Source organism: Lissotriton helveticus, chromosome 11 (assembly GCF_964261635.1).
Source record: "Lissotriton helveticus chromosome 11, aLisHel1.1, whole genome shotgun sequence".
NCBI lineage: Eukaryota > Metazoa > Chordata > Amphibia > Caudata > Salamandridae > Lissotriton > Lissotriton helveticus.
The window spans coordinates 1,058,924,561-1,058,949,662 of NC_136072.1; the positions used below are offsets into that span (position 1 = coordinate 1,058,924,561).

Below are 25,102 nucleotides of genomic sequence, written 5' to 3' on the forward strand. Positions count from 1 at the left end.
GTGGTATAACTCGTAACTCGAGGAGGTTTTATTTAGGTAGAGTTAGGAAAAATAAAAGAGAGACTACAAAAAAAGGATTACAGCACAGTAGCAGTTGGAATTTCCGCCCTGAATGTATCGGCCATATTGGAACGGCAAAATATATACATATATTGTTATTGAACAGACAGAGACATATGTATTTGAAACGTATATAATTCAAAATAGTTTATTAATCTAACTCGGACAAAATATATTGTAAAATTATACGTGTGTAAACTTGGTAGTATAGTTTTAATGGAAAAATACATTAAATCTAAAAATATTTCTTAAATAGCTAAAACCGGGCTAATTATTGTAAAATTCTTTACAATTTTCATTTAAGGTACTGAGTTCCAGGCAGCAGGTTGAGTAATTATTGTGAAATATAGGTATTTCATGATGGCCGTCCAATTCAGCAGGTGAATTCCCAGTTTCATACTTCTAGTTTTCCGTCTTGTTTCCGTTTCCATACTTTAGGTCTGGATACCGGTAGCCCGTGGTCCGAGAATAGAGTGAAGCACATTTGCCCCGTGTGCCTACCGTTCCCACCGGAAGTACCGAATCATAGCACCTTTAGCTGTCGCGATAGTTGGTAGAAGCCACACGAGACAGCTATTCCGTAGCAGCCTTCAATCTCGGGCTCCTGCATGTGCCGGTTGGAGTTCCTGAGACAACATTTTGCAGAAAGCGGAGGCCCTCCACTGCCTACCGGTAATGTCTACATATAGTTTTAGGTGGGGTGAAGTATTAGAAATGCCGTATTAATCACCCAGTGTTGTTATCTTTCTGTGTCAAGTCATAAGAGAGCGTGGAAAGGGCCGTTATGAGACAATCTCCCTCCGATGATATCGTGACGACCCAGTGCTGTTCCATTGCACGCGGCGCTACCAGGCGTGGCAGTAGATGTGATAGCACCATGCCCCCCCCCCTGCTATCACTGGGCGTGGTCCACTTATAACTGGGTGGGGGTATGCTAGGGTGATAAATGTAATCACCCTAGTACTGTCATCCTATCACCATAACTGTCAACCTGTTGGCTCGTGGGCGAGGTTGAAGTCAAATATTTAAAGGGGTAATCTCATTAAAGCAAAGGTAGGAGAAAAAGCATTTTTAGGAAGATGATGCTGTTTTGCCAAGACAGTAAGCATATTCAAGACTATGGAGGCATGTTGCTTTTTAGGACATTGAATGCCACTGAAAAGAGGGTCACATCCTTCAAATGAAGGTGAGTTGAGAAAGGTATGGGAAACCATTCCTGGCTAGGAAAATGTCAAAACCATATAGTCAAGGACACGTCTGTAACTGGAGACTGTTATGGTAGGTGGTAACTTGCTTATATTTGTACATTGCGACATCTGCCAAAGCCTTAGTATCTTACCACTGACGCAAGCGTATCTTATGTTAATTTGGAGTACTGATCTCCTTGTGTAGTGTCTGTGAAACACTGCCCTATTGCCTGGGTTATTTTGTCCCAAGTGCCTGTTCAAGACCACTTTGCCTTTTCATTAACACTGTGAGATTATGTTGCTGTAGAGACTGGCTCACGTGGGAAGCAGTGATCAGTGAAAAAAGTTCAAGCATTCACGTCAAGAATTTTCAGTTCTATTAAGAACAGGGGCGGGCTTGGCGGGTGCAGAGTGGGCTGGATTCGCGGTTCCTGGCTGGCACCAGGGGTATTGCTGTTGGAGCAGAGCCTCTGCTCATGAGAGTCCCACTCTGTTAGAGGGCCAAGGCAGGCAGGTCCTCTGGGTTGTTCAAGGTGGCTGTCCGCAGGAGTCGCCGGGATTTAGCAGGAGCAGGTTCCAGGGTCGACAGGCCGGTGGGGCTGGGGCCAAGTCAGTTGGTGTCATCCTGTTGTTAGCAACTGCACAGCGGGTGGTCTTCTTCTTGATCTTCTTCCTTGTTTTCTTATCGGGATCTGAGGAAGGAATGTTCAGGGTGCCCCTAAATACTGAATTTTGGGGCGTTACAGGTAGGGCAAGGACAGGGACCTTGTCCTGGGGTGGGTACACCCCCTAGCCTGCTCCTCTCCTGTGGGAGGGGGGACAGGAGCCTAACTGCGATTGGGCAGGCCTCCCCATCTTCAAGATGGCCGGAGCCCGGGGTCGTGCTTCACCTCGCCTCTCCCACCTGAGGGGTGGGATTGGCACTAGCTGGCACACCCCCCTTCCTGACGTAGGGTTTCCCGCCAGTCTTCCCGCCAAAGTGGGGGTCAGAACTGGTAGGGGCCAGTTGCTGAGTACAGCAAGTGGTCTGGAGAAGCTCACAAAGGCGGCAGGCCTTTGAAGCTTCCCCCTGCCCATCCTGGGGGAGGAGACCTAGCACCTCGCCCAGGATGTGCATTGTTGCAGGCCCAGGAGAGCGGGGGCTCTCCACCCAGGGGTCCAGCATGTCTCCTGTGTGACAGCCTAGGCAGCCTCTCAGACCAGACGTGGATTGTAGGTTAGGTTTTCAGGGGCATCTCTAAGATGCCCTCTGGTGAATTTTACATTAAATCCCACACTGGTATCAGTGTGGGTTTAATGTGCCGAGAAGTTTGATATCAAACTTGTCAGTCTTCAGTGGAGCCATTATGGTGCTGTGGAGTTCGTAATGACAATCTCCCAGCACCATATACTCTTGATGGCATCACTGCACTTACAGTGCCCAGGAATGGCCCTGGGTACTGTAGGGGCACAGGGCTCATGCACATGTGCCCACACCACTGGCATATGGCACCCAGCTAACGGGGTGATGGAGGTATGCCAGGGCAGTGGGTCTTGTGAGCATGGCACACAGGGATGTGTGCCATGTCAACTCTTTCTATAGGTCTGTACTCAGACACTCGGCCTGCAAAGGCATGTGTGGGTGTTTGGGTACAGGGCCCCTAAGGGTGGCACAATAAGTGCTGCAGCCCTTAGGGGTCTTCTCTGGTCACCATGCCCTGGGTACCTAGGGTACCATTTACTAGGGGCTGATAGGTGGCCAGAGATGCCAATTGGGGTTTGGTTTCAACACAGTTTCAGGGAAGGAACACAGGCCCTGTGCACCTGGTTGGCAGGAGCCCAGGACACACTCAGTCAAAGCACATTAGCAGTTCAGCAAAAAGTGGGGGTACTACAATGTCAGAAAGATGGCACTTTCTCACACTAGAGGGTGGAAGCCCTCCCACTGGATCCGTAATAAGACCCTGGAAGGACTGGAGTCTGACCAGCAGCTTGTACAAGAGATCCATCTGCGTCCGGAACCAGAAGTGAGCTCTCCAGGGCAGGGTCACAAGAACCAGTTTCACCCTCTAAGTCCTCACCTGAGATGCCACTCGAGGAATTGGAAGAAAATGGGGCAAGGCCTACATCAAACACTGACTCCAATCCTTCAAGAAAGCATCTATTGTTAAGGCTTGAGGGTCTGGACTCCAATGAAAGAACCGATGAAGCTGACAATTGAGACAATTTGCAATAGGATCGATCTGACATAGATCCCACATTCATTGAAGGAACTGAAAGAGACGATGACGCTTACATTGCTTGCATCCCTAAAGAACGTGGCACTTCAGACTGCGATCGCATTGGATCGTCCAGGAAGATGTTCCGTGATCCCAGTTATCTTCCACTGAAGACAAAGGCAATCTTCGTCAACAGACGGGACCTAGTACCTCCCTGTTTGTTGACTCAATGGATGGCTTACACATTGTCCATCCCCAGGAGGATGCAACAGGATGATTTCCGGGGGACAGGGTTCTGATGGCAAATTACCCAGCCAATAGTTCCAGGCAGTTTACGTGGAGGTGAAGTTTCTCCACTGGCCGCCGGTGGAGATCGAGCCTCAACGAGCTCCTCTCACCCCCATCCGCTTATGTCCAGTTCAATGATTACAGCTGGCTGGGACCCAAGGATTGCTTTGCCGGTCCACACATCTATGTAATGTAACCACCATCCATCTCGTCCCTGGTCTTCTGAATCAGGGGCACTGAGTCCGAGTAGGCCAAACCCTTTCGCAAGTGGTGGATATTTAGACTTTTAGGGGCCTGGTAGTGAAGCCGACCTGAATAAACTGCTTGAATTGAAGAGGCTAGTAGACCCACTATTTGCGCAGTCCGTCATAGGGACACTAAATACTTGCAGAGGAGATTTCTCAGCTCCCACTTGACATCTAGGCTCTTCTTGGATGGCAATCGTAATTGCACTGTCACAGTTTCTATCTGGAAACCCAGGAACGCCACAAAATGCAAAGGAATCAATATGGTGTTCTTCACGTTCATGAGAAACCCCAGCGTTGAAGCAGGGAGATAGTCTGCAATAGGAGAAAATTGTCCAGATAAATTACGAGGCAGACCTCTCATGCCCTCAAGAACTCCATGACCGGCTTGGTGAAACACCAAGTGGTGGATGACAGCCCAATTGGAAGAAGAGAATACCCAAGCCTTTGATTCCAACCTTAAAATTAGAGGGCGCATCAATAAGAAGCCTAAATTGGCACAATCAAGTAAGCGTCCATTAAGTTCAGTCGCCTTACCTGAGCAGTTCCTGAGAAGATGGATACAATCCATCTTGAACTGATGGTAACAGAACCAATCTGTTCCCACCCCATGGGGGGAGGGGGTCTAGTCTGTCTCTTTTTGGGGGGGCGTGGGCTGGTGTTGGATGGAGGGGGAGTTTGACGTGTCCAAGGTCAGGGAGGAGTCACCCTGATGTGCAGGAGAGATAGTCTGACCCTGAGGGGGCACTATAGATGTGGTCAGTAATAAGGACTTAGAAAGTCAGCCAAGGGCATGAGAATGGGGTAACTTGTCTCCCTGTGGTTTGGATGAGTCTTTAGAGGGGTACTGGCAAAGAGCTCCTCAGTGATGGGAGGTGGGGTGGATGGGGACACGTCAGCAATTAGTTGCAGTTGTTGGGTGCAAGGTTGTAAAGCTATGGCCAGAGCGTTGTTAACTGAATGTTGGACAGATGTATCAAGGGCGTCAGCTAGTCCTTTCCCCCAAAAGTTCCCCTCTTCGTTATAAGGCATGTATGGGTCGTGGAAGAGCCTGGCTGATCTATAGCTGAGGTTAGCATAACAGAAACATCCCATTATCAAATATAAGGGGTAGAGGAGGGGAGTGTGCAAAGTATACTCGAGGTGTGCTTAGCTCCAAAGTAATAGATCTGTGGATTGTCCAGAGGTCAGCACCTCGTCTTCAGTCACAAGGTTAGCTGTGGTTGCCAAAAAAGTGGACACTTGAGGTCTACAATGGAAATAGGCCTTTTCAGTGCGGTCTAGCCATGAAGGGATTAGGGCTGACGTCCGAGACCATCAAAGTCCGCTTGAATGTGACTATGCGGGTCTGAAAAATTCAGGGCAGGAAACAAGCTTGTAGGAATCCAGCCGCAAGCCATGGCATCTACCGTGCTGTCTCTGCGCAGTGCTCCACAAAAACAGGAGGCTGTGCGGGGACGTGCCTGCAGGAGATAAAAAGTGGGCAGCCGGAAACTGGCCCGGCTGTAATAGCGAAGGATAATGAAATCAATACGTACACCACATAAGGCAATAAACAACAAAACAATGACAGTTAACTATTACAACAGCCTGTAGGCATTACAATAGGAATCGGAACATGTAGAAAAATCAAGAATAAAATGTACTTCGCTTTGGCTGCAGCAGCAAAAAAAAAGGAGTCATTCTGTGCTGCCTCTAATTTAAGGGGTGGCGTACCTTAATTGGTGGATGGGTTTTTAGGAAATGTAGATTGTGCTTTTACTGTTTTGCTTGGCTGCAAAATGTGCAGTAAAGATTGAGGAGCATAAACTGAGCCTCTGGTGCTGACAGAATTTTTGTTGTCGCGAGTGTTGCGAGTTCCCTGCTTAGTAAACGAGATTGATTGGTTGCATGGAATGCAAAAAGCATTTATAAAAACGCAAGCATACGGTTGCCAGTAATCAGCCTCCCCAATTCCTGAAACAAGGCATTAGAAAACCACACAAAACCCAGTTTAATTTGAGTGGCTATCTAGTAGCCAATGATGGACATTGCAGTAGTAGCTGCCTTGAAAGCAAGAGAATCTTCATCAACCCTAAAATACTAAAGATATGATTCATCAGATCAAGATACCTCGGATCAGGAGGGCGGTCAGGATGTGCTAGACTCCTCCATATAGTTGGCTGAATAGACTTGGGTACTACAATGAACTATAGGTAATTTGCCCCTCCCTGGTCTTGTGCAAACTGAACGGGAAGTGGATTTCTTTAGTCCATATTGAAAAAGAGAACCAAACCATTCTCCACTGCCTAATGCAGTCCGGAAAGTGCTTCCCAAATGAAAAGAGATTAAGAAGTCAATTTTCCTGCATTTGTAGCCAATTTTCCTGCATTTGTAGCCAAGCCATACACATTGGGTGGGTTTAGTGATGAATTTTTAGCTGTGATAAAATGGACTTTCTGACAGCTGGCTTAGCTTCTCAAGGTTCCATGATATCTGAGGACGATTCTGTTCCAGATGTAGTTCAAAACAATGTTGAGATAGCTGTTATGGGATCATGTGCAGGTTCTAACCTTTAGGGCAGAGCCAATGCTTAATTAACATATCAATCAATCAATCAGGGAATTTGTAAAGCGCGCTACTCACCTGTTAGGGTCTCAAGGCGCTGGGAGGGGAGGGGTCTGCTACTGCTCGAATAGCCAGGTCTTGAGTTGTTTCCTGAAGGAGAGATGGTCCTGGGTCAGCCGTAGGTGGGTGGGGAGGGAGTTCCATGTCTTGGCTGCTAGGTAGGAGAAGGATCTTCCTCCGGCGGTGGCTTTGCGAATGCGTGGGACACGTTGGCCAGGGCGAGGCTGGCGGAGCGGAGCTGGCGGGTTGGTGTGTAGAATGCGAGGCGGTTGTTGAGGTACTTGGTGCCTGCGTCGTGGAGGGCCTTGTGGGTGAGGGGTCAGAATGTGATTCTCTTGCTGACGGGGAGCCAGTGCAGATTCTTCAGATGGGCGGAGATGTGGCTGTGGATGTCCAGGATGAGTCTTGCCGAGGCGTTCTGTATGCGCTGTAGTCTTTTCTGGATCTTGACTGTGGTTCCGGCGTAGAGGGTGTTTCCGTAGTCTAGGCGGCTGGTGACGAGGGCCTGGGTGACCGTCTTCCTGGTAGCGGTGGGGATCCATCGGAAGATTTTCCGGAGCACGCGCAGGGTGTTGAAGCAGGACGATGCCACGGCGTTGACTTGCTTGGTCATCGTGAGGGAGGAGTCCAGGATGAAGCCCAGGTTGCGTGCGTGGTCGGTGGGTTTGGGGGCGGTGCCCAGGGCAGGTGGCCACCAGGAGTCGTTCCAGGCCGAGGGGGACAGTCCCAGGGTGAGGACTTCCGTCTTGTCTGAGTTCAGTTTCAGACGGCTGAGCTTCATAAATTCCGCGACGCCCTTCATTCCTTCCTGGAGGCTGGCTCTGGTGCTGTCCGGGTCGTTGATGAGGGAGAGGATCAGTTGTGTGTCATCGGCATAGGAGATGATGTTGAGGTTGTGTTTGCGTGCGATGGCCGCGAGGGGGCTCATGTAGACGTTGAAGGGGGTGGGACTGAGCGAGGATCCTTGTGGGACGCCGCAAATGACTTCGGTGGCCTCGGACCGGAACGGGGGGAGGCAGACTCTCTGGGTTCTACCGGCGAGGAACGAGATGATCCATTCCAAGGCCGCGCCTCGGATTCCGGTGTCGCTGAGACGTTGTATTAGGGTGCGGTGGCATACCATGTCGAAGGCTGCTGAGAGGTCCAGGAGGATGAGGGCGGCGGTTTCCCCGTTGTCGAGCATAGACCTGATGTCGGTGACTGCGATGAGGGCGGTCTCGGTGCTGTGGTTTGCCCGGAAGCTGGACTGTGACGGGTCGAGGGATCCGTTGGTCTCGAGGAAGGCGGAGAGCTGCTTGTTGACAGTCTTCTCGATGACTTTGGCAGGAAACGGGAGGAGTGAGATGGGTCGGAAGTTCTTGAGGTCCGTGGGGTCCGCGGTGGGTTTTTTCAGTAGGGCGCTGAGTTAGGCATGCTTCCAGCTCTCCGGGAAGGTGGCAGATGCGAAGGAGCTGTTGATGACGTCGCGGAGTTGAGGTGCGATGATGGAGTCGGCTTTGTTAAAGATGTGGTGCGGGCATGGGTTGGTGGGGGAGCCGAAGTGGATGGTGCTCATCGTGCGGGCGGTGTCTTCTGTGTTGACCGGGTTCCAGGTGCAGTGGGTGGCGGTTGGGTGTGCTGGTTCGGTGGTTGGGTGGTTGGTCTGTGTGCCGAAGCTGTCGTGTATGTCGGCGATCTTGCGGTGAAAGAACGAGGCGCGTGCTTTGCAGAGGTCTTGCGAGGGTGTGATGTCGTTGTTGCAGGCGCTGGGGTTGGAGAGCTCTTTAACAATGCTGAAGAGTTCCTTGCTGTTGTGTGTTGTTGTCCAGGCGCTGTTTGTAGGTAGTTCTCTTGATGGTCCGGATCAGTTGGTGGTGCTTGCGGGTGGCTTTTTTGAGGGCTGTCATGTTCTCTGTTGTCTGGTCCTGACGCCAGGTTTTCTCCAGGGAGCGGCAGTTTTTCTTAAAGGTTATGAGGTCGTCCGTGAACCACGTGGCTTTCTTGCTGTGGGGTCTGCTGGGTGGTTTCCCCAGTGGTGCGAGTTCGTCGGCGCAGTCGGTGAGCCATTGTGCGAGGTTGTGGGCTGCTTCGTGGTTCAACATATGTGGTTCACGCTTCTCTCAGGGTTTTGCAGTAATTAGCAGATGAGATAATACAGGGCAGTGACTGTGTGAACATTTTGTCCATGATGGAACAGTAAGATTCGTGTTGGACATACCTTTTGATTCCTTATGTGCAGCAGAATCTGGAATTTCAGTAGCTGCTCAATGTCAAATGTGGAGTAGGGCATGGAAAGAAGACGCCCTCAAAAAGTTATTTTAATGTAGTTACCTTTTACTGGTTCTAAATTGCCTTGGAACTGAATTATAAGAATTAGCTGAGATCAGCAAAAGACATGAAACGAATAGCCCGTTTGAGATCAGTTGTTAGAGGATGGGTTGTTTATAGAAAATGTTTGGTCTTCCAGTGGCATCCAAAGGTGCAGTCTAGCTCTTTTGATAAAGGCGTTGTAACCGGGGCAGCCTTTCTCTCCACAAAGACCACAAAGAGGATGGTTGCAGAATTTCCTTCAATTCTGGCTGCTGTTGGGTGCCTGAAATAAGTCTGAAGGGGTACAAAATTCAATTTGGAGAACCTCCTTAGTATTTTTTCCATTTAAGTCCAACACCTTGATCAAGCTCTCGGGAAAAGGAAACTGGAGCTCTTCTCAGAGGTGGCAATAGAAAGTGTGTACCCAATTAGGTCAGAGTTACTACTACCTTCTGTTTCTGGTTGAGAAGGAGTCGGAAGTTTCGTCCTGTCATGGACTTCAAGAGTCACAATAATTTCAAAACTGGTATCTCTCTTCTCTCTTCTTCTGATGTAACCAGGAAGCTTTCTGCCATCACTAGCTCTCTGAGACTATTGACCTGCATATTCTGGTCTACCCAGATTACTGAAAGCACCTCTTCTTTTGTTTTTGTTCTAGGCAGTCGTTTTCAGTTTTGAGTGTTGCCATTCAGCTTCACATTTTCTCCCGCAGTTTTCACAAAGGCAGTAGCTTCACTGGTGGTTATGTTACACACTCAGCAGTATGTCTACAAAGAAGGGGAGCTAAGGGCTTTTTTCAACAGGCCCAGCATACATGCCCAGCGGTACATCAATACAAAAAGGGTATGCAGTTCCTGACCAGGAATACAGGTCGTTTGTACGAGTGAAATGTGAAAAGAGGAAGGAATTTCTCTTGTCGGAATTAGAACCCTCACACATTCAGCCAGCTAGGTGTTATTCCTTGCCGAAAGGTGCACTGCGTGTAAGGGGCCTAGTGAGTGTAGATACGAGTGAGGTTAAAATAGGAGGTAGGGGGTCCAATCAGAAAAACTTAAATGAGTGTGTCTCCTCTCCTAATTAAAAACAAGTGTGGCGTGCCCCTGTAATAATTTCACAGGGTACCCCCTTCAAAAGGTCAACCTGTTTCCTGCCAAATGTAAATGTTAATGTCTTGTAAAGCGCACTGCTGCCCTGAGGCGTCGTGGCGCTGTAGACCGCTGGGGAACTCGTCCTGGCTATCCCTGTGAGATGGTCCCTACTGGGTATCTCCAAGGTGAAACCAGGCATCCCCGTCGAATGTGGGGGAGCCGTTGTAGAGATGAGGCAAGCTAATGCCCAGAGTTGCCGAGTGTGATCCCTGGTTAGAGTAGGCACCGAGGCGAGAATTATCGAGTCCGCTGACCCTGGTCCACGACCCTGCCGCGTCGGGAATTGAACCCTGGTCCCGGGCCGTTCTCTGCTTCCGGTTCTGTCGCCTCTAACCAGTGAGCCACACCACTCCACAACTGTCTATTGGACGGTAATTCTTCAGGACCAATAGCTAGTATATTCTACACTATCCAGAGTGGTCAAAATGTGTCAATCTGAGACCACAAACAGTACCCTAAAAGTAGTACCTTTGGGGTATCCTCTTTTCTCAATCCTGGCAAAGGTAAGATTATTATTGTGACCCCATTCCTGGCAATATTTGGCAAACAGTTTGTCAGTACCCCGATAGTCTCTTTTCCTGTCACCCTGTTCTTGCTTTCCTCTATCTCTTCCCCATGTGTTTCCCTCCCTGTCTGCCCCTTTTCACTCTGATCTTTGTGCACCTCCAATCATTCTGTGCCCCTTGCATCCCACCTCTCTTTTCCTGTTCTCCTCAACTTCACTCTGTTGTCTGTGATTTTGGGGTATCCGTGGCTCCCATTTACTTTGTAACAGGCCCATGTCCAACAGCTGTATCAGACCAGTTTGGTAGTACAAGAACCTACCTCTATTCTGCTTTGGGTATTGTCAGCATGAGACTTGTGCACAAAACGGCAGGCAAGTCAGTGGCCATAATACTATTCCTTGCGTAATGTCAGCCATCACCCCTGTGATGGTTGTGTAGAGGGGAGCAAGCAGCAAAGCCATAGATCCCATGGGGGAGAGGATGTGCCCTAAAGGGTTCGAGTCTCGACAGGGACACTCCACATCCTGTGATTCTAGGTAAATCACTTAATCTCACCGTGAATAACAAAAATTAAGGTGTCCGTCTATAACGCTACTGGTGCTCGTAAAAAAGCGCTCTGATAGTACCTTCAGGTTTAGTTTGCGCTATTTAAAACTCTTGCCCCCCCCTCCCTCACCTCCAAAAAAGTAATATCTACTAACAGTTCTCAGCATACTGAAAGACCTTGAAATTGTCATTGGGGCCCAGTACCCCATGTAATATTTCCAGGGCTTTAAAAATCAATTAATGGCTACTAGACTGATAGTATTCGCTCAACATCGTTTTCTTCAAGTGGCAGTAAAATATATGTTTTAGGAACAATTTATTTACTTTGTTAAAATTATCCCTTTTATTAAAGGATGGTGATTATCTGGATTTATGTGTCCACTGTGACTTTGATCCCATGGTCACTTTTTCACAGCCAAGTGCGCCCACTCATCTTGTCACCCTTTCAAACTTTTGAAAACTAGTACCATGGAGTGGGCCACAATATACATTAGTGATCTCTCATTTGCACCCAGAGAGACCTCAGAATGAATGTGCGTTATATAATTGTGGTTGCATGATATTCATCACTTGATGTAGTAGAGCTGGGTTGAATCACTTGTATCTATGCGGGCAATGGTGATGCGACATACTCTGTCCAAACTCTAGCACCCGTTGCAATGCTAAACTGACATGTGACTTATTCTGCCCAAACTTAGCCGTACTTTTGGATGTGATTCTGAAATGTGACTGACTACTCAGAACCACGAAAAATCCACTCACGTGTCTGAGAAGGCTGGATGTAAACCAGCTCTACCAGTGTTTCTGAAATAAATCTGTTGTTGAGTGGCCACTTACTCAGCCCTGCCAACCGTGTAGAGGTGATTGTGGCATACGACCGGTTGTTGCTCACTCTTGCCAGTAGTAATGCTGCTTGTGCTCAAAGTCTGCCCATCTTTCAGATCTAATCCTGAGAGGTGATTCACGTGCTGCTGAATTCCATTGTTTCATGGGATAGCTTCAGAAGTAGCTGTGTTTTGGTCAGCACTTAGCCTTCTGTGGCTTGTAGGTTGGCTTGTTTTTAAGTGTGTACGCCTAAGTCTCTTTGGAAATATGCCAAAACTGGGTGTAGTTATCACCAGTGACACTAAGCCTTATAGCAGATGTGTGATTGAGTGCCACTTGTACCTAGCAACCTTTCAGAAGCGAGGGAGTTGTTTTACATCTGAGAAAATAGGCTGTTATCAGGAACACATGTTGGACAACTATTGACGATTAAATGCGCAGATTGACATTTGTACACAAATGACAACTTGGGCCATTGCGTTCCCGAAATTTTCATCATTGGAATGATTTGATTCATTTTTATGTACATGAACAATAAATATACAGAGAGAGGATTCGACACAGGTCAACTGAATTTCAGGAAGTTGAGAGAGACAATATACCTGGCAAATACATTTTCCCAATACTTGCGTTGAGTAAAGAAGTCCAACTCTGGTGGTCTTTCAGTAAATCTTCTTGATATTGATTATGCGTTGGCAAGGACAATTTTCGAGTCTTTTATGTTTTTATTGGTTTTTATGGCACGTCAGACTTCTAGTCCGTTGTATTACTTTGAGTGGCACATAGCTAATGTATTGAGAAATGTCAGCCTGTAAGCTAATGTATTGAGAAATGTCAGCCTGTAACCCTTTGGGACCCTGTGAAATTAATGGGGTGTTGGCCCCACGTTGCCATTAGTGGGGTCGCTTCTTTTGCGTTTAGGGGGATAGGCATATGATGGTGTGTGTGTGACACTTCATGTTTATGCCTGTGCTCTGGGTGCGATGCATATGTGTTTATACCATTGTGAAAGTGTATTTCCTTTTTAGGTTTTGCCTGCAAATGCTCACGTAGTGAGCATTCGCTAAAAAACCTATTGAGTTCTATATATGATCGATGACCCGCCTCTGCCTCTCATTGGCTAGCTCCATAAATGGAGGCTAGCCATTGGGAGACAGAGGCTGTCAATCGCGCTTTCTCCCGAAAACGCGATTCGGGGGCGTTTCTGGTGCTTTTTTTAAGCCCCGCCCCTTTGTCCCGGGCCGCGCTGCGATTGGCTGCCGGCCCGGGACACCCCCGTGACGTCATTCCCGGGCCGCGCTGTGATTGGCTGCCGGCCCGGGACACCCCCGTGACGTCAGCCAATCACAGCGCGGCCCGGGCCGGGACCTGACTTGTTCTATAACTGAAAGTAAATTTGATGAATCGCATGCTTCCTTTTTGTTGTTTTAATTAAAAACGCAATTTTTATGCATGTTACATCACTATTTGTGTAAAAGTTGATTAACATATACATACATATATATTTGCACTTAATTAAACTCTATCATTATACTTATAACGTTTAGAGTCTAATGATATCTATTCGGTGACAGTAAAAGCCGTTCAATAACATAATTGCTTTATATGTAAATAAATATATATATAAATACTTTTTGAACGACCCGTCCTTTCCACTAAATTTAAATGCCTTTATTTCTCCGTTTCAAAATGGCCGCTTCATTCGCATGTATAAGCAGGGCTTAGGGGCGGGCCGTGGATGATTTTGATGCAGTCTTTTGCCCTTTCAAGTCCTTTTTCTGTGTCTACCCCTCCTTCTGCTGAGCTAGAGGAGGCCCGGTCTGAGAGTTCCTGGGGAATTGTACTGCGCCCTAAGTACCCCTTGGACCCCCAGTTTATTGAACGTGTCGGAGACGTGTGTGTGTGGGCTGTTCCTTGTCTTTTAAGCGAAAAGGTGCCAGAAGCTGAGAGGCTCCGTTACTAGACCCGGTTGTAAGCAGGTGTGTGTAAACGGATGCACAGCTCTTCACCCTAGGTACCCGAAAGCCACATCTGTGCCCTGCAAGCTCTTGCGCCATAGGGAGTTTCCGCTGACAATGTAGGGATTTCCGGTCAAAGCCTAGTGCAAGCTCAATTGTCGCAATCGCGTGGTTATTTCTATATGTGACTTATTGTAAAAGTAGATTTCTTTTCTCTCTCTGTGTTATAACCCGAAGCGTTCTGAACGTCATGGCGGATCCAGCGCAGGACGCTCCCCCTCCGCAGCAGCAGCAGGCGCCTGCTCCCGTGACCGGGGCTGTAACTTAAAGCGTATTTGGAACATAATGTGTTTCTGATAATAACATATAGATGCAATCAAATTGAGAAGAACATATTTAATTTATGTATTCAGGACTGACCATGGGTAGCATATTTATTTTAGGAGATATTTTATTGTTCCGTTGTATCTGTGTGTGTATTTGTATTTACACCTTGGCCCATCTGAACTTCGGCTGAAACGTCTTCAGGGCAATCTTTGATGAAGGCCCAGGGTTTAAACCTGTCACCCCAGTGCATAGACTTAATGTGATACCCGAATTGTTAAGGTCGGGTGTGTAAAAATCAGTTTAGAGGGGAAGACCTTTTTAATATGCAATTTTAGGTTATATCCCTGTTTGACAAATATGCACGTACTTCAGCTGCTCACAGGCCGTTTGTTGTCGTCTTGCTGGGATACTTGCTTAGATGTCAAGTGACATGCATTTTTATATTAAAGAAAAAGTAAACGTTTCCACCTGTATTCTCGAAGACAGTAATAAAGGTCACTTAACTGTATTTCAGTCAAAAGTTCAAGTTGGGCCAGCTTTTCAATATGATTTGAACTTTGATGAACGGAGAACCTCCAATTTTGGATTTAATATAATGGCTGGTGGGGTAATTTTCCCTTAAAATGTTAGGATTCGTTTCTATTTGCTTTTCCTCTAAAGTGGAGTGGCCCAGATATTTACATCCATTCTCCTCATGTTCTCAAATGTTGATACTTTTGGCCGAAGAGGGCGTGTATATCACGTTTATTGGCTACCTGCTAATGTATGTGTATGTCTTATTGGCCATCTGTACATGCAAACAAAACAGCAGGGCCTGTTCTGAATACTATGGAGCAGATTTACAATAACTGGCGCATCCCCAGGGATACGCCAGTTATTGTGCGCCGCAGCTCCGCCACCCATGGTGCGCCGCATTTATAATGCGGCGCACCATGGGGCAAAAACGTCACGGATACGTCACGCATCTGTGTCGTAAAGGCGGCGCATTGCTGGAGTTGCGTCGCAAGCACAGCGCAGCTCCAGCAATGCTCTCGGGGGCTCTATCTGTCCAATACTGTCAAGCCTTACGCCTGCTTCAAGCAGGCGCAGGGTTTTGACGCAGCATTGGCCTAAAAGTGACTGAGTGAAATCTTGTAGATTTCACTCAGCCACTTTTAGGAGGTGTTCCTGTGCAGGAACGCCACCCCTCCTCCCCCCTGCGCCGGAACGCCTCCTTCTGCCGCATGGCTTTACAACGTGACGCATCTCCCAGATGCGTCACGTTGTAAATACCCCGCACCATGGTGCATCCTTCGCGCCGCTGCTGCGTCACAAAAGTGACGCAGCGGCGGCGTAAAAGAGGCGCAAGGGGCTTGTAAATCTGCCCCTATAATTTTACAAGAAATCTCAAAGCTTGTGAAAGTCACTGTTTCAGTGTTCAAACCGGAACATCGCCCAGGATGTTCACATACTACAAGTTACTAAGGACCTGACTCTTTCAACAATGATTGCTTTAACATAATCATTGCTTTGATCTAATTTTCCCTCATCCATCTCTAGAGCTGATTTTCTTATCCGTCTCAACTACTCCTACACATCCCCGTGCATGTTTTCCACTTAAATTAGCATCTATGTTCCTAATCTATTAAGTCAATTAATTGCCTAATGAAGGAAAATTTGGCATACTGAGCCCATAACTGTACCACTAGTTCTGTATGAAAATCAAATATATATTGAGCTCGCCTGTGTTTTTTTGTTCTACAAAGCACCTGTATGTAATGTTTATATTATGTTTCTAGTCGTTGTCTAGTTTAAATGGCACCCTCTACTTCCCTTCTCACAGGCCTGGTACGGTGTTTCAAACTCTAAAGTATGTATTTTCATTGTTTAAGGCCAGACTATCATTTATTTGATAAACCTAATACAGCCATATGTAGCGCATCATATATGTTTTTAGTTCAAAGAGGGAGCGCATTGATTGTATTAAGAAACGTCAAGATGAAGAGGTTGGTTCTTATGTGAATTTTCATAATGAGCTGGATCTCTAGTTTGGCCTCATGGTGGCAGGTTTCCATGCACGCCTAGGCTTTTCTTCCTTCTCTCTTTTTTTTTTTTTTTTTTTAGGTTTTGACTGGCGATGCGTACGCAGTGCGCATGCGCCAAAAAACCTTATGAGTTGTGTGTGCAGTCGGGTATACTCCCCCTCCTCCCATTGGCTAGCTCCATAAATGGAGGCTAGCCATTGGGAGAGGGCTCTGTCCGTCAATCTCGGACCAGATTCGGGGGCGTTCCCGAGAATTTTTGGCTTTTGGCAACGTCACGCTACGTCAGCCAAAAGCCGAGAACGCCCCCGAATCTGGTCCGCCATTGACGGCACTCGGCGCCCCCTCCACGAGTCCTGGGACCAGGTCCGCCTCACCTCGCAGCGCCCGATGGCAGCTTTAGGCAGAAGGGGCTGTCCGCTGCACGCCTTCTCTCGTTTGCTTTGTTGCCTGGTGTAGCACTGTGACGTCGGCACCCGTAGAAAGGTCTCGCGCAGCCAGAAAAGCGCTGCATTCCAGGAAGAGGCAACACACTGCAACAGAGTCAAGATGGTGAGATACAGGCGGGATCTGTAGAGCTAGGGAGGGGACCCAGAGCGCACAGGAAGGCCAGCGAGCTTAAAGGCTGTACAAACACGGCACCCCAGAGAGAAATATCTTTATGGCGTGTACGATTAAGGTTAGTGTAGGGTGTGGCTCTTCAAGACAGAGGGCAGTACACCGGAGCTCCGCCGACTGACATAGTTGCCCGTTCCCACCCCCTCTCCCGCTCTCCGTGTCTCCGGACCCAGTTCCCGCCCCCCTACCGCTGCCTCGGCTCCCAGTTCCCACCCCCCTACCGCTGCCTCGCTCCCCGTGTCTCCCCGGCCCCGTTCCCGCCCCCCTACCGCTGCCTCGGCTCCCAGTTCCCGCCCCGCTACCGCTGCCTCGCTCTCAAACATGACACTTTGCCATCATTGCTACTGCACGTAATGTGTGTTAATACGCGGCGTCATGTAGAACAGCACTGCATCATTGCAAGAGCAAGTATGCTTCGGCTTCGCCATACTCTCCGACCATGTTCTTGTGGTGATATTCACCCTGCTTGTATTTGAGAGTAGCACAGTAACCGCTATTAATTTAGTCCTTTTGAAGTATTTATAGAGCCCTTTATACGTAGTTGTGGGGCGCTGAGGAGTATTTTCGGACAGTACCCGGTTGAGGAGGTAGTTGTTAGCAGAGTGTTGCATTTGTTGTGAAAGTGTGCGGCTAGTGTTGCATTTATAGTGATAGTATGTGGGAAGCTGTCTGTGTGTGTGTGTGGGGCTCTGTGTGTGTGAGTGGGGGGGCTCTGTGTGTTTGTGTGTGTCATTTGCGAGAGATAAAGCTAGTGGCATTGTAAATGACAATGCCATTTATTTATGTTAAAAAAAACATAAATAAAAATAATGTCAAGAGCAATGCCAATAGCTCTAACTTTAACAAAGGCAAAACCATTGCATTGTAAATGCTTGTTTATTTGGCCCCTACTCTTTCAGGTTTTTCCCAACACTTTCTAGTTCTTTTTTTTCTTCAGAAAAGGGTGCTTCTTTTAAAGACTTAAAACGTTTCCTATTGTATTATTTAACCCAGTTCTTTTACACACTGGGTTTGATCCAGATACCTTTTTTGTGTGCCTGAAATGTACTTGGGTACATAAAATGTGACATCTGTGAGTGCAAAAGAGTCAGTCTAGTTGAGTGCGGATCTGCAGAAACGTGCGCTTCTGGGGCTACATTTGGGAAATCAATGAGAACATGTGGAATGGGATGGGAGTTTGGAATACCTATCACCTTGGGAGCACCCGCACATTTCGAACTTTTTGGCTATTCATAGACATTCTCTATGTCACCCTTAATCCCTAAAATTCACGTGCACACTTCCTTCAGAAAGGCTGGGGTAAGAGTACAGTTTGTATGTGAAAATGCCTGCATCTACCTTCTTATTTTCAGGGGGATTTTCAGTGGTGTCTGAGGGATTTTTCTACATAAAAAATTGTTTTAATTTGGAGAAAAAACAGGAATGCATACTGTTACCCACTTTGCAGGCATATACTTCTGGGAAGTAGGCTTATGGCTGAAAATCTACAGTTTTCATATATTTCTAGGCATATTTACTTGGGTCTTTTATTTGAATGTCCTAAAATATCTACATTTATGTAAATCCCAGATGTACGCCTACAATTGGTATCCTTTCGATTTTTTTTTTTTTGGTTTTGTTAAACTCGCACTTTTTAAAATATGAAATTAGCAGTTTTAACCGGGCTCTTGAAAGTTGGGCAGGAATTTTAACTGTTTTTGAAATTCTGCTCACAGTTTTGTGTACTTAAGTTTGTTCCACCTTTCTTAATCCCTTATTGTCTGGGCATTTCAATTATAAATTGAAAAATGTCCAGCATTGAGATGTAAAATGCCTACTTTTATACTTTGTAATGTTAGTTGGATGAGATTATGCTGTTTCGTGTTTCTATGAGGCCTCCCTATGCTTTCCTTCAATGCCTCCTCTTTACCACCTGCTTTTCCAGCACTGATAAAGCCACTATTTCTAGGGGCTTCTTTATCCTGAAACCTCTTGGTCCTTCATAGCTAACATGCTTGCTTGCTTCTTTGTCATCAGATGACCACTGAAATGGCTGCTGCTGAGACTGCAGATCCCACCCCGATAGACTGCAAAGGAGACCTGAAGATCCCAAAAATAGACTCGTCCGACTATCCGCTCAGGGTGCTCTACTGTGGAGGCAAGTAAGGGGGAGAGTACACATTTCTTGCTACTTTCTTTTGTGCCTACTAACTGTAGTCTTTTGGTGGTTGCGAGAGCGTGTTCTATTTTCTTTTGCCATTTATTTAAAAAGAAAAATACTGATCCATTAGTTGTACTGATGTCATTTTATAGGGAGAAAAACGGTACACTTCTGTTCTGCGAGTGTACTTCCAGTAATTATGTTACCATTTTAATTATTAATATACGATATACAACTGTGGGCATTTTTCGACATGGCTTCCTTGCAGTTGCTATTTGATTACAACCCTTCCTAATAAGCCACCACACAATTATTATAGGTTGTGGTGTTACTGCTCAGCACAAGTGTTTGTCATTTGTATATCCTATGCTGAAACAATTATTTTGTGCTTAAGTATCTTGCTGAAATTGTCATAAGTGCTACTAAAAGCGAATGTGTCTCAGTTTTTAGATGGGGACAAATGCGTACCCACACATACCCATGATTGTGATTATATTGGAACTATGACTCTGAACCAACGCCTCCTGCACATCAGGTTGCAGGTAAAGCAGTAGTCGGGGAAACAACCAGCATGCTGTTTCAGGATCTGGAATCACAATAGCCACATTTTAATAGCTCTCTGAAATAAGAATTGGCCCTCAATTTTTCAGATGCTTGCAGTTTGGCTAAAACTACAATTTTCAGTTGCCTCTTGGAACAGAGTTTCCATCTGAGATTATAACAGCCCAGTTTTGGATGTATGAATATTGGTCATGTTGCATTGAGAGCATGATGTGCAGTGTGCAAAGCCTTAAGGCGGTTTAGCAAGCCACTGATACCCATTAAAGTGCTTCTGTTGCTGCTTTTAAATGACCCCAAGATCCTAGAGGAAGCAGGAGATGCCTAATCCTCCTTCAGCTGAATCATGCATATGCAGCCACTCCAGACATAACTTCCCAACAATGTAGAATGTCACCACCCCCATGTGTTCTCTTTGATACGTAACGTTGGTCAGGCATATGGAGACTAAACCTTTCTGTGGGTGTACCCCCTAAATCTTGACTGACACCTATTTGTGTTGATAGGCCAAACCAACCATCCCTTCCAATTGGGGTATGACCAATTGTAAGAACCATTGTGTAATATGGCATCCAATGTATCCTCACTATGTTGTGTATAATTTTACCAACCCTCAAAGTTTGAAAGCAAGGAAATCTGAGGTGTGTTCAAGTCCTTAATCTTGGCCAGACCAAGACAGGGAGTCTTTTGCTCTGTGTCGTTCAGGAAGATAATTTGCTGTGGTATGACGCATGCTCTAAATAAGGCCTCAGGTCCCTGAACGTGCCCATCTTTAGTCCCTCAGGCAGAGTTTGAGTCTATGCCCCCCCCAAAAGTCAAAACCCTGTAAAGACTGTTGGAAAATAAAGGAATCGCAGTATGTCTGTTCCGTATTAGGGAGCATATTTTTCTTTGCAGGTATAGGCGCCAGCTTATAATAATAATATCTCTGGTCTGAAGTGTTAAACGCAGAAAAATAAGCAAACTTTTGTGCAAATGTTGTTGAACTACTTTTAGGCGGTGTTGGGCAATGTTCCCATTGATGTTCAGAAAAAACATTACGTGGGATATTAGCTTGAAGATGACCATAGTGTTGGTAACAATACATGGTGTCAGAGTCAGATGTATCATCATACAATTCATTACTCGAAAATGCAGCAGATTGTTCTTAATCTAAATCAGACGGCATAGTATTTATAGTTTCGAAGTCCCAATCATCAGAGAAAGTACTGGAGGTGATGATATCACTTAAAGAAATTTCAAACAGGTGTGGTATTTTTAAAAGTTCAGTTGGACCATATACATCTTATGAAACTCTGTCCCAAACTATTACTTCAGGAACTGGAAATGCTGTAATGTTCACTAAGGACAGGTCTCTTTGTTCAAGGTGTGATGATTCATTCAGTTTCAGGGCCAAGTTCAAATTTTGTACTGCAGAGTGTTCTGGAAGGTAATGTCGGTTCAGCAGTAGGGAAAAGGTAGTCACTACACCTATTCAAAGGACTAGGAACTGTAGACCTATAGCAATCCAGAGCTGTACCCAGGGAGAAACAAGGTAGGTCTTTTTTAGATAAAGGTAGAAATCACAAATTTGTTTTTTATGGGAAACAGGCGGTGGCAGTAACTCTGGTTCAGCAAAAGTATAAAAATCGATTAAGTAGCCAGATGCAGTTCGAGCGATCTCTGGTAGCCCAGCAGGTTTTGTAGAACTGGCAGATGACTTGTTTCAAGATATAATAACATAGATGTCAGTATTCGGCCGAATTGAGATCTGTGTTTTAGTTGTATTTTGTTGCTGTTCAATTTCAACATTGTAACTGCAACAAAAGATGGGTGGAATGCTGAATGATTCAAACATTCTCCCCCAGTCAAGAGATCCGGGTTAAATCCATTGTTCTTTTGCCCACTAGGCCACCCGAGTTTGGGCCCAGCCATATGCAAATCAGTCTTGACCCTATTCCTTGTGGGAACAGTCCAGCCCGAACTGCCACGCCAGGTCCACCCTGGACCGGAAACGAGCAACCTGGGACCGGTTTCAGGGCACCGCCCTTCTTCAGACTGGTTAGCTTGAATCTAGTGGTGTACTGAGCACGGGACCCACGTCTGGGCATACCCTTCCAACTTAAAGCGACATATGCAAAATAAATAATTGATGGACGGAATGCTGGACAATGCAAACATTCACCCCCAGTCACAAGGATCTGGGTAAATCCATCGTTCTTTTGCTCACCATGCCACCCCAGTCCCAGCCATATGCAAATCAGTCTTGACCCTGTGCCTCATGGGAACAGTCCAGACCGAACTGCCAAGCCAGGTCCTCCCTGGACCGGAAACAAGCATCCTGGAACCGGTTTCGTGGTATGTCACCCTTCATCAGCCAGGCTATCTTGAATCCAGTGGCACAGGAGCACAGGACCCACGTCTGGGCATACCCTGCCAACTCAGGGGGAACAAAGCTTACACATGGAGATGGACGGAGGGCCGAACCTTTTCACTCACCCCAGTCACAGATCCGGGTTGAATCCATCATCATTCTTTAGCTCACTTTGCCACCACAGGCACAAGTTCTATTTAATTGTTGGTAACTCCTTCACTTAGTAGAGTCGAATCTAGAAGCCAGGAGGTTATTAATCTTTCTGTCTGAACTTCCTGTATGGTAGCGAGAGGAGATCGGTGGCTACCCAGTAGCCCACGCGCCTACTATTGAGTATCAGCCCCATAGTGTGGTTTGATCAGATCAATTGAGACGAGTCTCTTTTCTTTCTTGCCTGCAAGTGGCAGAAGAAGTACTGTTCTTGTTCCTTCGACAGCCAGGACCGGTACAGATGCTCTGTAAGATGGACCAGGTTCTTTCTTGTCCACAATCTTTTCTCTGACCAGGTCCCCAATCTTAGGGACCCAGACAGGTCTTGACAAAATAGCTTTCACTTCCTGAGTGGCGGTCGTTTTTACTTGGACGTTGCTTTGTAATGTCCGAAATTCATTGAGGTCAGGTAACCACATTCTAGTCCCATACAGGACTTGATATGGAGTACGGCCCCCTAGGAAACTTCTTGGCATGTTGTTAGGTGCCCTCTGGACCCTTTATAGTTGATTGACCCAACTGCCACCCGAGCCGAATACCCTTGCTGTTGAGGATTGCTTTAAGTCACGGTTTTTCCTCTCCACAATAGACTTTCCCTCAAGAGGGTATGGAGAGAAGTACTGCAAGACCACACCCAAACTTCCCATGGCTTCTTTATAGGCCCATGAGCTAAACGTAGTGCTATGGTCCGAATGTAATGTGCCAATTGCGTATGTCCCAATAAAGACTCGCAAATCCTTTATAATAGTTTGAGCGTCAGCCAAGCACTGGGGCCAAACCCACAGGAATCTAGAGCACAAATCCACTGCCACCAGTATGTACCTGTAAGCCCTGTCAGATTGTAAGTGGTCGCAGTGGTCCAAATAGACACATGCAAGCAGTCTGTCTGATATCAATAGTGGGGTTTGTGGTGGACGTGCTACAGTGAAACCCTTCATCTGCTGACAGATGTCGCACTTAATGACAAAGCCTTTGGTCTGTTTGGTAAGACCTGGCCACCAGTAACACTGTTTCAGTAATTAAATATTTGCAGCGATACTTGCATGTGCTGAACCCACACCCTTGTGTGCAGCTAGAATTAAACCTAATCTGCGATCCATGTTTGCTATTACTCTATTACCCACTTCTGGAATTTGAGCATACGTAATGTTTTGCGTATCTAACTTGAGGGGAAAACATTTCCACAAGGCTGAGCGTTCACAGCTATCATTAACTGTCTGTCTATTCTCGTACTAGAACGAGTGATTGCAGCAAAGGTAGCTGTTCTTATTGTTACCATGGCGGCTTCATCAGCCAGTGAATTTCCTTAAACATGTACGCCGACATGCTGATGACTCAATTACATGAGCCCGTGGCAAGTCTTATTTTCAGCTCTGCCACTCGTTCCCAAAGCAATTTGTGCTTTATTGTGTAACTTTTGAAATCTCTACACCGATTCTGGCCCCAATAGTGAAGATATTAATTGTATGACTGGACACAGTAAAACTAATCACACACTATGAGTGTGGGGACTTCTCGGTCCATGTTTTTTAGTGCCAGTACCAGGACTTTAGTTCTACCAGCTGTGCCGTGCAATCTCCTAGAGGCTGTGTCTGCGCATTGCTAGAACTGAATTTACTATCCCGCATACGTCCCTTCACAAGCGCACATGCTGCGCTATATTGCTGTTCACTTCCTACGGCCGGCTGGGCAGATCAGTCATGTAAATTATATATTCATACTGAGCTAGAGGCATTTTTTTCATTCAGGAGAGGATATTCTTGTTCTTACTGCAGAAATGCTTGTGTTTTTAATGTAGAATCAAAATTGTAATCTACATCTGTTGCAGTGAGAGAATTAGTATATTGTATCCTTTATGGATGCAGTGCTTTTGTGTTTGGAACACCTGTCTTGGTAACAGCCTCTTAGGTTAGTACCAGAGTCTCGACAATTATTTGTTTCCCCTGTGCAAGTGCTCTTTCTCTCACTACAGTAGTCTGTACTGCTGTCAGTATTTTTTTTCTGTGGATGCAAAGCGCATTTCAGCATTTGTTTACAAATGTGATTTGTATGCAGTGGGTAACGTTTCACTTTCATTGAAAGTTAGATATGTGTATCCGGATTGACCCGCGATTACACGGATCTCCAGTTTTGTAGTGTTCATATGTATGTGTTTAGAAGCTATCATGTCTGCTTGTAAGGAACGGAGAACTTCTGTGTGTTCTTGTGTCCAATGTCGAACTGAAAAATCAGGTCTTATTAAGTCATAGAAAGGTTTAACTTTTAATGGTTAATCCAAAATATATGTTCTGCCAAAATTTAGGAACCCTAAAATGTATTGTACGTTTTTCAGAGTCTTTGGAAGTTGGAGCAGCACACATTTTTCTAAAAAAAAACCTAGCTACTAGGCTTTTTCCTTCACTTGAGAGCTCATATCCTAAAAATAGGACATTGATTTGGGCAATATTTGATTTTTTAAAGTTACATTTGTAGCCTTCAGTGGCGAACCCCAGAATTATATTGTTCACCCTGTGCAAGTGATCCAATAGTTCATCGTCCGTCAGATAAATATATATCAACAACATAGGACAATGCCTCCTCATTACAATTTTGAGGTAACTCTGTTACTCTAGCTGAGAACAACCTGGGGCTATTCTTATACCCTTGGGCAATCTACAGAATTGGCATTGAGCCGTGCCCTGAAAATGCTGTCAAATGTCTGCTTTCAGGCACTATATTTTGGCAGAAGAATCCATTTGAGATATCTAATGTTTTGTATTTCTTCCACACAATGTTAGTTCATTAATGCAACACTGTGTGCATTTTGTACTGCAAATGTCTTTGTGCATGTTTTTAAATGCTTGTAGTCTAAAACTAGATGGTTGAATTGTCGGGTTTCATTACAGGAAACAAAGGATTATTCATGGAGGAGGTGCAATTCTCAATCACATCTTGGTATTCAAGTTGATCTAAGATCTCCCTGACCTGTGTCTTTGCGGCATGTATTATGGGCTACTGCCCTGTAGTGTAGTTTTCACT

The 25,102-nt window shown here is 46.1% G+C and overlaps 1 protein-coding gene across 1 annotated transcript in view; it reads left to right on the plus strand.

The window, feature by feature from the left end:
- The first annotated feature begins 486 nt into the window (after window positions 1-486).
- The window catches only part of DENR (density regulated re-initiation and release factor), a 62,536-nt gene continuing 37,920 nt past the window's right edge, over window positions 487-25,102 (plus strand). The window contains exons 1-2 of the mRNA XM_078667576.1: window positions 487-732; window positions 18,840-18,960. Coding sequence (XP_078523702.1) covers window positions 18,840-18,960 — 121 coding nt within the window. The 5' untranslated portion in view covers window positions 487-732. The remainder of the gene's footprint in view (window positions 733-18,839; window positions 18,961-25,102) is intronic.